Source organism: Saccopteryx leptura, chromosome 1, assembly GCF_036850995.1.
Source record: "Saccopteryx leptura isolate mSacLep1 chromosome 1, mSacLep1_pri_phased_curated, whole genome shotgun sequence".
Classification (NCBI taxonomy): Eukaryota; Metazoa; Chordata; class Mammalia; order Chiroptera; family Emballonuridae; genus Saccopteryx; species Saccopteryx leptura.
In genome coordinates this window covers 12,728,572-12,742,224 of record NC_089503.1, presented here as the reverse complement: position 1 = coordinate 12,742,224, position 13,653 = coordinate 12,728,572, and the positions used below count along the sequence as shown (strand labels likewise).

Below are 13,653 nucleotides of genomic sequence, written 5' to 3'. Positions count from 1 at the left end.
ACCCTCAGTAGGTTCCACCTGATGACCCCACACAACTAGGGTGCAGTCACCCTTGTTACCCACTGGACTGATCATAAATGGTCCCGCACTGAAGTTTTCATAGTGCTTTTTGACCCCGGAGGCCTCTCCATGTCTCCAGGCATTTCCACATCTGGCCTCTTCCTTCCCACGTTGGCCTCTGGCCGCGCAGGGTCTGAAGTTCTGTCCTTTGACACTCACCTGAGGAAATCCAGGCGAGAGACACAGTTCAGATGGCTTCCTGCACACTCATACACTCTTTCTGTGCCTCGTCCTCCCATCACCCTCGCCCCCCACCCCCACTGCGAGCCCACCTCCACCTCCTCTCTGGCTTCTCCAGCCCTTCTCTCTGCCTCCTGGGTGGCAGGGCCCCTGCAAAGCTGGGAGCTTGAAGGAGAGCAGAGAACCCGGCACCTACTGTGGGATCCCGTGGGAGCCTGACACAAACTCCTGAGCCCCACCTGCACCTACTATATAAGTTAGGCTGACCGTTAGGCTGTGTGTGACAGAGACCCCCCCAAATGACAGTGTTCTGAGACGCTAAGATGTTGCCCTTATCCACGTGGTGCAGCTCGCTCACCACCGTGTCCACATTCTAGCCAGCAAGAAGGGGGAGGGGAAGGTGGAGCATGCCTTACCCTTAAGGCCTCAGATGACCATGTGGCTCCCACTCAAGGCTCATCAGCCAGAACTTAAACCCACCAGCTGCAAGAGAGGCAGGGAGAAGAAGCCTCCGTCCGGGGCCGCTGTGTGCCCAGATAAAGGCCAGAAGGTCTCCTAGTGCAGGAGGGGAGGATGGGTGTTGGGGACAGCCAGCCGTCTCTGCCCTACCTGCTGAATCAGGGCCTCTGGGGGTGGACGCAAATAATACCGTGTCTCTGGCCCCTGCACCAGCGTTTGGGAGCCCCAGGGGTGGAGTGTCCCTAGAAGCTGAGATCCTGAGCCCAGGCATGTCAAATAAAAGACTGAGAGTCCAAAAGCTTACAACACCGAGATTAAAAGTCAGTGGTGCCAGGTTCAAAAGAGCTGACTGCAAGATTCCAGACACTGGAGTCCTGCCGGTCCCAAGGACCTACAGCTCCTTGATTCTGAAAGGAAGCTGGCCCAGCCCCTGGGATGCAAAGCTTCCAGACCCTGCAGCTTAGGCTCTGGGCGGCTCCTCGGAGGGCGACATCTGCCCGCCTCCTGCCCGGACCCGCCCGAGCTGAGAGGACACAAGACCAAGTATTTCCCTAAGTAGTGGAGGGGCAACTGGGGACAAAGCGTTCAGGCGCAGGGTTTCTGGCCAGAAGCAGCTGGTTTCAGATGGAGGTCAGGGGTCCTTCGGGACGAGGACATGAGCCTGCCAGCCGGTGGGGAAGGCGAAGCCCCGCCCTCCCCCCCGGGGCTGTCCTCCTGCCCCGTTCAGCCTCAGGGGCGCCCTCCTCCAGGCCTTCGGCCCCCTCACCACCACCTCTGCTCCTAGACTCCCAGCGGCACCGGGTCACAGAGGAGGAGGCCCAGCGGAGCAGGTTCCGGATGCCCGCCTTGGAGGAAGGTGAGTAGGGCCAGGGAGGGGCATGCAGGAGGTGAGGCCAGCCCTGCCTCCTGACTGAGCAGCTCAGCTCACCTTGGGAAGCGCCAGCAGCCGCCTCCCTCAACAGGTCCCTCCTGACTTTAACAGTGGCGGTCAGTTCTTTCTCAAGTCTAATCTGAAGCTTTCTTCTTTCCTTACCGTTCTCCCTTCCCCGACCCGGGACCTGAAGAGGTGCAGGCCTCCCGGGTCCCCCCTGTCAACCCTGGACACTGCATTGCAGATGTCCCCTCCCTGGGCCCTCAGCAGCACACGAGGAACAGCAGCGGGTCCAGCACGTCGTCTGGGGAGAACTACTGTAATAGTCCCAGCAGCAGGCTGCCTCCGTGGAAGCCGCAGGGTTTTTCTTCAGAAAGGAACCCCCACCTGGAGCAGCCCCCAAACTTGGAGCTGGCTGGCTCCCGGGGAACTTTTGCAGGTAATCTGGGCCCGGGAGGAATCCGTAGCCAACCTGGCTGGAGAAAGCAGAAAGCTAAGAGCCCTGAACCAAGCTGAGCTCAGGATTCCAGTCCCAGCTCCGCAGCCACTTGCTGTGTGACCTCGGACAAGTCTCCTCCCCTCTCTGGGCTTTCCTTTCCTCATTCATCCAGCTAGAGACTGGACTCGATGGAGTCCCGAGGGCCTCCGGCAGTTTGGAACTGACTGTCCCCTGGCAGAGGGTGACTGGCTCTGCGGCTTTCCAACAGGGCCCTCGGCGGATGACAGCTCCAGCACCTCCTCCGGGGAGTGGTACCAGAACTACCAGCCGCCACCCCAGCCCCCTCCGGAGGAGCAGTTTGGGTGTCCAGGTGCCAGTGGGAGGGGATGGGGCCTTGGGAGGGGGGACAGAGAGGGACTGGGGAGTGGAGGAGTGGGGGACATCCAGATCCATTGAATCCATTAGCCCAAGGAGAAAAGATGACAGGTAAAGGGATTTTAAAAACAAACAAACAAAAAAACACAAACAGGACTAGGAGAAGGTAGGGGAAATGGAGGTAGATGGATGGGACAGAGACAGATTCGAAGAGAATGCTTTGGGAGGACGTGAGCTCCCCATTAGTGGAGGCATTCAAGCAGAAGTGGCTGAATGGCCGCTTAGGGGGAACTGTGGTGACGGAGGGGCTCCCAACATCAATCATCCATCAGCTACTGTGCCGGCCTGGGGACCACGCCTGAGCCACGCCACAGCTCTGCCAGTGGGCTGGCCTCCCAGTGCGGGAGATGGCAGCGAGCAGGAGGAGAGGGCCAGTCAGCTCTGTCCCGTGGGGCAGCCGGGCAGCTGGGGCGGTGGCTGGCCTCCTCGTGCGGGAGATGGCAGTGAGCAGGAGGAGAGGGGCTTCTGGTCGCGCCTCCCCCTCATAAGACCAGTCAGCTCTGTCCCGTGGGGCAGCCGGGCAGCTGGGGCGGTGGCTGGCCTCCTGCTGACCTGGGTCTCCCCCTGACCCGAGCTTCCCGGCCACACAGGGTCCCCCAGTCCCCATCCTGGTTCCACCGACAACGAAGACTACGATGACATTGGAGCGGCCTAGCCGGGGCCCAGCGAGGCTGCAGGTGGCCCCCTCCCACTGGACTCCTGCCCTACCTTCTCCCCTGTCCCGCCCTGTGCTCCCAGACTGTGCCCCAGGGTGCCGAGAGGCCTCCCCTGGAGAGACGGAGGGAAGCCCCTCACCCTGTACTTCTCAGTTGCCATCCATCAGACAGAACCTGCTGGCACAGCCCTCTGCCAGCCCCGAGCAGCAGCACCGAGGTGGAGGGTGCCACCCCTGAGAGCTAGTGAGTTCTCTGTCTCAGGGACGGACAAGCGGGCTGGGCCACCTCTCAGCCGGCAGTGTGGAGGGATTGAACTGGATGAGTCCCGAGGCCCCTTCTGACCCTCGGTGTCTGGTGCTTTGGTGCCTTGAATCTGAGAGAGGCAATGGCAGGCCTGTCCCAGTGCTGCCCAGAGGCCCACGTGCATGAGCTGTGTGCTGTCGCTATGACAGGTAGATTCTGGGCTTGGGGGTGGCACACCAGCTGACGGAAGGCTCCATCAGAGCAGGGAGTCTGGGCTTCCTGGGCACAGCCAGCTGACAGTGAGCAGGACAACTGCTCCCCCCCGCCCTCCAAGGGACTTGGGCCTGAGGCCAGACCTGCCTCTCTAGTCCCTTGGAGCCCTCCAGGGGCACAGCCCTGTGCTGCAGGGACTGTCCCTGGACAGCGGATCCTTATTCTGAGCTTCTGACCATTTACAGAGATGGTCTCAGCACAGACCCAGAGCTGGGGCCCGGTCCCTGAAGGGGCAGAGCACAGAGATGTCTTCCCGGGGGGAGGGGGGGATCCAGAGGCTCACTAAGCCCCGCGTCTCCCACTGTCTGCTTGATTGGTGGGAGCCCTCGTGAGCCTGTGAATATGCAGTGTCACGCCCAGAGCCATGAACCTGACCAGGCAGCCTCCCCAGAGAGGCCGGTGGTCCGGCTTCTTGGTGCCCTGTTCTGAGCATCCTGACATTAAACTAACTGCTGAATGAAACATGGGCGTGGAGTGACAAGTCCTTGAACTCACAGAACCCAGGTTGGGAGTGTGCGTGTGTGTGTGCGTGTGCGTGTGCGTGTGTGTGTCTGTGTTGGGTAGGGACAGTTCTATCCATTGAGGGAGACTGGAATACTTCGGGGACCTGACACCATGAAAAACACTGGGGATATAGGGACAAGAAGGTACAGGGCCTGTCCCCTGACAGCTACCTGTGAACTCAGCAGCGACAGTACTCCCTAATCTGCCCGGACCAGCCTGGCACAGTGGGGCTGGGTTCTGACCTAGGCCTCCAAAAGCTTCAGAAGCAGAGTAAGGCAAAGGATGTTATGATCAGAGCTGCCTAGCAAAGGAATTGACCTTGGGCCCAGGAGGAGCTGGCGACGAGACTGGCGGATGTGGATGTGGAGAGGGAAAGGCCGGAGGGCTCAGGCATTCTCCACCAGCTGAGACCCTGGGATTTCAGCCCAGCTGCAGGGGCCAATGCCCAGCTTTGCCCTCGAGGTCAGGGCTGAGGGTCCTCTGAGCCCTCCCGGAGCGGGTAGGGGCGAGAGGCAGAGGAGGCGAGGCTGTGCGTCTTGCTCTGCGGGGCCGAGCGGGGCCTGTCTGCTGTTCCCCTGTCCCGGGAGGGGAGAGAAGGTTGGCTCTGCAGGACTGAGTGGGGCCTGTCTGCTGTTCCCCTGTCCCGGGAGGGGAGAGAAGGCTGGCTCTGCGGGACTGAGCGGGGCCTGTCTGCTGTTCCCCTGTCCCGGGAGGGGAGAGAAGGCTGGCACTGCGGGACTGAGCGGGGCCTGTCTGCTGTTCCCCTGTCCCGGGAGGGGAGAGAAGGCTGGCACTGCGGGGCCGAGCGGGGCCTGTCTGCTGTTCCCCTGTCCCGGGAGGGGAGAGAAGGCTGGCTCTGCGGGACTGAGCGGGGCCTGTCTGCTGTTCCCCTGTCCCGGGAGGGGAGAGAAGGCTGGCTCTGCGGGGCCGAGCGGGGTCGAGCGGGGCCTGTCTGCTGTTCCCCTGTCCCGGGAGGGGAGAGAAGGCTGGCTCTGCGGGACTGAGTGGGGCCTGTCTGCTGTTCCCCTGTCCCGGGAGGGGAGAGAAGGCTGGCACTGCGGGACTGAGCGGGGCCTGTCTGCTGTTCCCCTGTCCCGGGAGGGGAGAGAAGGCTGGCACTGCGGGACTGAGCGGGGCCTGTCTGCTGTTCCCCTGTCCCGGGAGGGGAGAGAAGGCTGGCTCTGCGGGACTGAGTGGGGCCGAGCGGGGCCTGTCTGCTGTTCCCCTGTCCCGGGAGGGGAGAGAAGGCTGGCACTGCGGGACTGAGCGGGGCCTGTCTGCTGTTCCCCTGTCCCGGGAGGGGAGAGAAGGCTGGCTCTGCGGGACTGAGCGGGGCTGAGCGGGGCCTGTCTGCTGTTCCCCTGTCCCGGGAGGGGAGAGAAGGCTGGCACTGCGGGACTGAGCGGGGCCTGTCTGCTGTTCCCCTGTCCCGGGAGGGGAGAGAAGGCTGGCTCTGCGGGACTGAGCGGGACTGAGCGGGGCCTGTCTGCTGTTCCCCTGTCCTGGGAGGGGAGAGAAGGCTGGCTCTGCGGGACTGAGCGGGACCTGTCTGCTGTTCCCCTGTCCCGGGAGGGGAGAGAAGGCTGGCACTGCGGGACTGAGCGGGAGTGGGGCCTGTCTGCTGTTCCCCTGTCCCGGGAGGGGAGAGAAGGCTGGCACTGCGGGACTGAGCGGGGCCTGTCTGCTGTTCCCCTGTCCTGGGAGGGGAGAGAAGGCTGGCACTGCAGGACTGAGCGGGGCCTGTCTGCTGTTCCCCTGTCCCGGGAGGGGAGAGAAGGCTGGCTCTGCAGGACTGAGCGGGGCCTGTCTGCTGTTCCCCTGTCCCGGGAGGGGAGAGAAGGCTGGCACTGCGGGACTGAGCGGGGCCTGTCTGCTGTTCCCCTGTCCCGGAAGGGGAGAGAAGGCTGGCGCTGCGGGACTGAGCGGGAGCGGGGCCTGTCTGCTGTTCCCCTGTCCCGGGAGGGGAGAGAAGGCTGGCTCTGCGGGACTGAGCGGGGCCTGTCTGCTGTTCCCCTGTCCCGGGAGGGGAGAGAAGGCTGGCTCTGCGGGACTGAGCGGGGCCTGTCTGCTGTTCCCCTGTCCCGGGAGGGGAGAGAAGGCTGGCTCTGCGGGACTGAGCGGGGCCTGTCTGCTGTTCCCCTGTCCCGGGAGGGGAGAGAAGGCTGGCTCTGCGGGACTGAGCGGGGCCTGTCTGCTGTTCCCCTGTCCCGGGAGGGGAGAGAAGGCTGACACTGCGGGGCCGAGGGGGGCCTGTCTGCTGTTCCCCTGTCCCGGGAGGGAGAGAAGGCTGGCGCTCCCCAGGGCAACCGTCACAGGATGTGGTTGTTGCTGTGATGGGCCCCCCTCCCCAGGTGGAGGGGGATTCCTAGGGGAGGAGCCAGTGCTGAGGTGGGCAGGGACAGACTTCCAGGGTCTTTGGCGAAAGCCTTTTTTTGTCAGATAGCCTGGGTTCAAATCCCAGCTCTTCCCTGCCTGGCCATGTGGTCTCAGGCAAGTCACTCAACATCTCTGAGCCTTTGATATGAAGTTCATCCGTCAAGTGCACACAGCAGTGGTCGGCACCTCACAGGTGATGGCAAGAGTTGAAGTTTGGGCAATAAATGATCCCTCTGACTGGTAGCTTAATCAATAGCGGCGAGAGGCCTCCTTAAAAGGAGGAAAGAGAGGAGAAAACAGCGTCTGTGCCAGAGGAAGTACGAGAGAGCGTCTCGTCCCACTCGCGTTTGCCAGATAAGGACACTGCGGCCCGGCAGAGGAGAGGACTTGTTTAAGGTCACTCAGAGAGTCAATTGCCAAGTCACAATTTGGCCTTACCCCAACCCCACCTTCGACGCCCAAGAAGATGGTGACACCCCGTTTTCTCCCAGAGTTCTCCCTCATTTCTCTCCAGAGCCCCTTCTTGTTCCCCACCAGCAGCCTGAGAGAAATGGAGCTTTTCTGAGACAGGTCTCCCTCGCTCCTTCCCAGCCCCTGGGCAGCCTGCAGGCACCAGGGTCACCCATGGCAGGAGACATCCCGAGGGCTGGTGTGAACCTGCCAGGGCCGGTCTGCTGGGCTGGGTGATGGGGCTGCTCCCAGGGAAGGCCTCCCCTCGTGTTCGTGCCGTCCGAGGGAAGTCACGGACAATGAGGGGTGCTTTCAAGAGACCAGGGTTTATAAGGAGCTTCAAGGCTCTGGGAAAGGAAACATGACAATGCTAAATGGAGGTGGCAGCTGGACCCCAAGTTCAGAAACATCCCTATGGGGAGGGGCTGTATCTAAGAACCGAGACACTGCAGTAAGTTTACAGCTGGGCAAGCGCAGTGAGGGAACGATGCCCAGGGGATGTGTGGAGCCCAGCAGAGCTCCTGACCCAGCTGGGGAGAGGCCATCCAGGAAGGCTTCCTGGTGGAGGTGACGCCTGAGTGGGGTCATAAAGGATGAGGAGAAGTTAGCTATGGATGAGGAGTGGGAAGGGCAGTCCAAGTGGATAGAACGGCAGAAGCAAAGACAGAACAAGATGCCGAGTGGCTCATGAGGCCAAAGATGGTCCAGTCTGAGAGAAAGGCTGGGGACAGTCAATTCTCAAACCATTTCCTAGGTGGGGAAATTGAGGCCCAAAGAGGAGAAATGAAATGTCCAACTCACACAGCTAAAAAGCATCAGGCCCTTTCTGGGTCCAGGCCAGTTAGTGAGTTATAAATGCTCACCCAGCCCTGTGAGGGACTCGCATTATCCCTGTGTTAGGGTAGCGGGAACTGAGGCTCGGGAAGATTCAGAGTTTCCCCAGGGCTGTCAGCTCAACAAGGTGGGCCGGGCCTGCTGCTTCTCCACACAGCCCCACACTAAAGGTTTACAGGGTCCAGGCTGACGGCTCCTTTCCGTGCGTACTGATGACTGCCCGCTGGGAACATCACTCATGCTTCAGAACCACCGTTGATTGGCCCCCTCCAGACATCTGGGAGAGCCCGAGTGAGGAGGCCAGGACTTGGGCAGGACTACCCCCCCAGGGTCCTTAGTTCCTGTCTGCCCGCGGGGCTGCAAGGACATGGCTCTGCGGCCACTCCCAGGGGCTCAGGCTCAAGGCTCAAGGCTCCGTGCCCCGGCAGAGCACTGCCCGCTGGTACCCCACCTTTTCCACTGGAAACCTCACCTCTGAGGCACATCTGCCAAGCCACCGCGCGGCTCCCCATCCCTCCTATCACCCCATCTGTGGTTTCCACTTCCGTCCCTCCCTAAGGCCCTCTCCACGGTCCTGGAGACGGGCAGAGGTGGCTGGAGCCCCGTGTGGCTGCTCGGGGGAGACCCCTCTTCGCCATGGCCCCAGCCCCCCCCCCCCCACGCCGTCCTGGCTTCATGAGGATGGGATGCAGGCTCCAGAACTCGGAGGAACAGGGGAGACCCGGCCAGGAAGGAGGAGTTTAAAGTCGCCTCAGTGGAAAGTTCATCTCCCACCACATCCTTCAGCTGTTTACCAGTTTGACGGGGTTCTGGCATCCTGACATGAAAAGAGGCTTACCCTTCACCAACATCATCGAGGAAGGACCAAAATAGCAACAGAGGAAGACAAAGAAGAGAGAGAGACAAAGGGAGAGGAGAGAGAGAGAGCAATGAGACAGGGAGGGAAATGAGCAGAGGCCAAGCCGTGAGTGAGCCACACGGAGAGAGAGGGGCCGCCTGGTCCCTTCCTCTGGGCGACGGCCTGAGGCCCTTGCATGCATAGCTCACTGATCCTCACACCCTCAGGGCAGGAAGGTATCCTTATCTCTGTGGTCTTCCAGGTGAGCAGAGTGGAACCGAGAGAAGTCACAGTCACGGGACTAGTTCAAGGACACCCAGCTAGGACCCTGGGAGCCAGACACACAGCAGGGCGCCACACAGCAGGCGGGAAGGAGGAAAGGAAGGAACTGAGAAAGTAGGAAGCTGGAGCCAGAGGGGGATGGAGGTCGAAGGGGGAAGGGGAGCCCCCCACCCAAGAAGATCCAGCCCCACCTGGCTGAAAGCAGGTGTCCCTTCCTGACTCCCGTCCCCGAGGTGCACTACCCCTGGCCCCCCAAATGCAGAAAGAGGAGAGGGAGTCACCCGAGGGCCATGGGCTCTGCCGGAGATGCATTTCCCTTCTGAACGACCCTGTTCAGAGCACCCTGCTGCCTGTGGGGTCTCCTGCCTTCCCCGCCACCTCTGAGCCAGGCCCCACTTGCCTCCCACAGCAGGGGTAGAAAATGACCCCCGTCTATGCACTCACAGACACATCCCCCCGGAGGGCTGAGCCCACACCCCACTCCCCTCCGGAGTCTCCATCATTGCACAAATCGGGTTCCTGCTCCCCTCCCAGGGCCTCCACTCTGGGTGTGGCCGTCCCTGTCCCTGGGCCTCCCCCAGACTCCCTGCCTGACTCTGAGGAGGAGATGCTAAAGTAACCGGGGTCCAGACGCGATGAGACCCTTTGTCTCATGACCATGGTGGTCACCCCCTTCCCCTGCACCCCACACCTGTGGCCCCTTCTATGCAGTGCCCTGACTTCCCACTGTTTGCCCGTTTCCAGCCCTCACTCTCATTCCTCTCACTTTTGTGGGCACCTGAAAAGTGGGTGGGCGCACCCTGCCCACAGCAGGAGAGAGAGAGGGTCCCGACACATAAAGCTGTCCCTGCAGGTCCACCTGACTCGTGCCCTCTCACCTCCTGGCAAGAACATCTCTTCCTGTGAGAAAGTCTTTCTGGGCTCTAAGGTCAGGACTACCATGGCCTTCTGTCCCCAGGCCACCACCTGCGGCTAGTGCAGGGCCAGAGGTAGCCGGGTCATCCTGCACCTCCCACTAGGGGAGCCCCTGGAGCGTGGGGTGACGGTCATTCGGGGGCAGAATAAAGGTGATTTAAACCGGTATTTTCCAAACCTCAGTTTTTGTTTCTTCTGTGGAGCATTTGTTCTCTTGCCTACTTAATAGTTTTTCTTTCAATGGGTTTACATTTTCAAAAACTTAAATTTATTATGAAAGGAAACTTTAGCCATTTTACCAAATACAGTATCTGCAAGGTGCTTTTCAGAAATGCTAATATCATGAAACACAAAGACTCCAGAACCGTTTCAGGTTAAAGCAACTGAAGAGACACGGCAAAGTGTCATCTGGGGTTGCCTTTCGCTGTGAGGGACACTTGGGCCTGATGGTGACATGGGAATGAGGTCTGTGGATTAGATAACATATTGTGTCTGTGTTAACTCCCTGGTTTTAGTAAGTGTACTGTAGTTATGGGGGGGGGGGGATCTTCTTTTAGGAAATGCACACTGAAGTAGTCAAGGGACAATCTATGTTTTTACTTTTCAATTACAGTGTACATTTAGTATTATTCTGTATTAGTTTCAGATGTAAAGGGACAATTTATTTTTAAATAGTTCAGAGAAAATAATCTGCGGATGGGTCTGTAGGTCTGAAGGTAAGGAAGAGTGAGACGGAGAGAGGGGCAAGAGAAAGAGAGAAAGAGGAAGAATAAAGCAGTAAACTGTTAACACTAGAGGAATCTGGATACATAGTATCCAGCAATCCTTTGTATTATTCTTGCAACTTTTCTCTAAGTCTGAAATTGTTTTAAAACCCATTTAAAGGAGACTGACTTTATGTTGCTGTTATAACAGATCACTTGCTACAAATTGAAGGTAATTCTAAATTAAAGGAACACTGCTACTCTTTTGGATCCATTGGTTGTTAAGTCTGAGCCCAAGACCTGCCTGTTCACGGTTGTAAGTGGGACAGACAAGGGTGGGGAGACGTTAAGACGTCCTCGCGCCAGCCTGAGATGTCCTTCTCCACGTCATGAGAAAGACTGACCCAGAATGGAAAAGGTGTCCCTTGTTCACTAGGGACCCATGATCCAATGACATGTAGAGCTTTTCCTACAGTTCCAAGCCCAGGGACATTCCTTTCATGACAGTTTAACGGGCACGCTCAGAGCCAGGCCCATTGTGTAGCACTGGCGCTGAGACAGGACAGGGTCCCTGCCCTCAGGAGGGTCACAAGCTGGGCAGGGACAATCATGGGTGGGATGGGAATGGGCGAGTGTCCAGGTAGAGCTCGCTTCTCCGAATTCCAACGCTCCTGGGGTCCCTGGAGCCCAGAGGTGCAACCTCAGGGCTAGCAGGTGCCCTGTGAGCAGGCACGCGGCAGGGGCAGCTTGGAGCTGGTGAAGACGAGAGAACCGCATCAGTGTGTGGGGAGCGAGATGTAGGACCATCACACCCGGGATGACGGGGCAGCCTGAGCCAGCTCAGTCTTCAAGTGTCAGTTCCGACGCCTCCTGGGACCCGTGTCATCCTGCTTCCTGCTCAGCCTCCAAGCAAGGCTTTCTCCCCGTTTTTCTTACGGCACAGTTCATTATTAAAAATCAGCTGTTGGTTCAGGATAGTTGTAGATTTGCAGAACAATTACACAGATAGTACAAAGTTTTCCTACACCCCAGACTTGGTTTCCCTGTTGTTAACACCTTAGATTGGCAATAGCAAAGGTATCATGATTAATAAGCTGAAATGGGTACATTATTATCGACTAAAGTCCAGATAGATACTATCCAGATCACTTTAATTTTTACCTAACATCCTTTTTTTTTGTTGTTGTTGTTTTTCTCCAGGAGCCAACTTGAACACCACATGACATGCTATCACCTTGTCTTCTTACTCTCCTCTTGGCTGTGACGTCTTCTCAGACTTTTCTGGTTTCTGACAGCCATGACAGTTTTGAGCCGTGTTGGTCGTGGCGTTGAGGATGGAGTACCAACATAAATTATTTGGAACTTTTCTGCCTGAAAGAATTGTCTCTTTTCCCCTATGTATTTATTCAACCATTTATCAGTAGCAGTATGGGTTGTGAGTTTTTATGATATTTTGGGTTATTATCCAGTACTAGTGGAGCGTTGGCCGGTGGGAGCGCTTCCCACAGGCTGCTGTGACCATTTCACCGAGCCTGTCATTGTGTGTGTGTGCGTGCGCGTGCGTGTGTGCGCGTGTGTGCGTGTGTGTATGTGTGTGTGTGTGCGTGTGTGTATGTGTGTGTGTGTGTGTGTGCGTGTGTGTGTTGAGCACTTCCTGACTTCCTGGAACTACAAGATGCTCCACGCTCAGCTGGTACTGCTCGGAGGAGCCCTGGCTCCTCTCTTGCTGGAGAATAATATTAGGAACGAAGATCTGGGCTCCAGGTGTGCCTGTGGCTACAGGCGTGGGGTTGTTTCTAGGCCCCATCAGCTGACAGAGCAGGAAAATGTATGTAGGCGCCTGTGTGTAAATAACCTGTGTACACTCCAAATCCATAAATACCTCCACACACAGCCACCTCTATGTACATGAAGGTAAACACTAGCCAGAGTAACGCCTCTGGCTCTGAGCCAGCGGCACGTGGCTCATTCTGGCTTTCTCGTGCTTATTTGTCACCTCCCAAGTCAGCACCGAGAAACCTGGCTCCCACCACCTCTGTACTTAACTCTTCGATTACATATATTTTTTTTCCTTCTTATGTTTTTCATCGTTTCTTCATCAAGGTTATCCGTTCCTCAAGGGCAGAGCCTGAACTTGATTCTATTTTTTCTGTCCTTAGCCCCTCCCCCAATCCTGGCAGAATGTCCCTAAGGAAAACAATACAACTGACATATTATTAGGGAGGTTGGGAGGAGCAGCCCTCAGCTTTGCCCCCTCGGTGCTGACTCTGAATCACCCACATTGGCTGGTGAAGGAGCGTTAGAACTCCTACTGCTCGCCACCCACCTTCCTAGAGGCACTAGCGTGTGCCGTTACTTTGATGCTTTATAAGGCATTGTTCTGTCAAGACGAATGGGGACACAAAGGGGCCAGTTGCAGTGAGAAGAGTAGGTCTCACTAATCTAATACAACTGAAGCCAAGTGGAAAACCGCCTGCTTCCCCGCCCCCCAGCTCAGGGAAGCTGTCAGGAAAAGCTTTGAATTGGTCTGAGGTCCCCCTTGCCGCTCTGCGGCATGATGTTTCCCTGTCGCAGGGAAGGGATGGCGTGAAGAGGCTGTGCCTGGCTCTAGAGTCAGGTACAGAGGAGGTACAGGTGCCCCCGGAGAAAGAGACTGTCGCTTCTACACGGCATCGGAAGGCCTTTGGTTAATTTCTGTCTGTTTGAGACATAGTCTTGCTCGTTCCTTTGACGTGTGTTTCTATAAATAGGTTATGCCGCAACCTGAACATCTGTGTCCCAAAAAGATTTTTTTTTTTTAGTTGTAAATGGTTGTCGCTGTCGTCCCTCATTTCTGCCCCAATTTAAAACAACAGAAAAGCTCCGCCTTGTTCCTCCCCTGCTGTCCAGGCCCCAGCAGAGACCCCAACGAACCCCCGTGGGGCAGGCCCAGGTTCTCTGAGGGTCCCAGACACCCCCCACCCCGTGTTCTCAGCTTGTTAGTGAACCCTGCACCGCAGGAAGCCCGGCCTTGCCCGAGGGGGCCAGAGGACGTCCTCACTCAGGCACAGAGCCCAGCCTGAGACATGAGTGACACCTCTGGACACGAAAGTCCCTCTGTAGATGACTTTTTAATTAAGCAAAATGAAAAGGTG

The 13,653-nt window shown here is 57.9% G+C and overlaps 1 protein-coding gene across 4 annotated transcripts in view; it reads left to right on the top strand.

Moving 5' to 3' along the window:
* Nucleotides 1-4,056, top strand: part of CD6 (CD6 molecule) — a 39,797-nt gene extending 35,741 nt beyond the window's left edge. For 3 of the 4 annotated variants that reach the window (XM_066361093.1, XM_066361084.1, XM_066361070.1), the window contains 4 exons: nucleotides 1,484-1,555; nucleotides 1,764-2,009; nucleotides 2,278-2,379; nucleotides 3,035-4,056. In XM_066361093.1, the coding sequence (XP_066217190.1) occupies nucleotides 1,484-1,555; nucleotides 1,764-2,009; nucleotides 2,278-2,379; nucleotides 3,035-3,099 (485 nt within the window). In that variant the 3' untranslated portion in view covers nucleotides 3,100-4,056. The remainder of the gene's footprint in view (nucleotides 1-1,483; nucleotides 1,556-1,763; nucleotides 2,010-2,277; nucleotides 2,380-3,034) is intronic. The other variant, XM_066361076.1, reaches the window with a different exon arrangement.
* The last annotated feature ends 9,597 nt before the right edge of the window (nucleotides 4,057-13,653 follow it).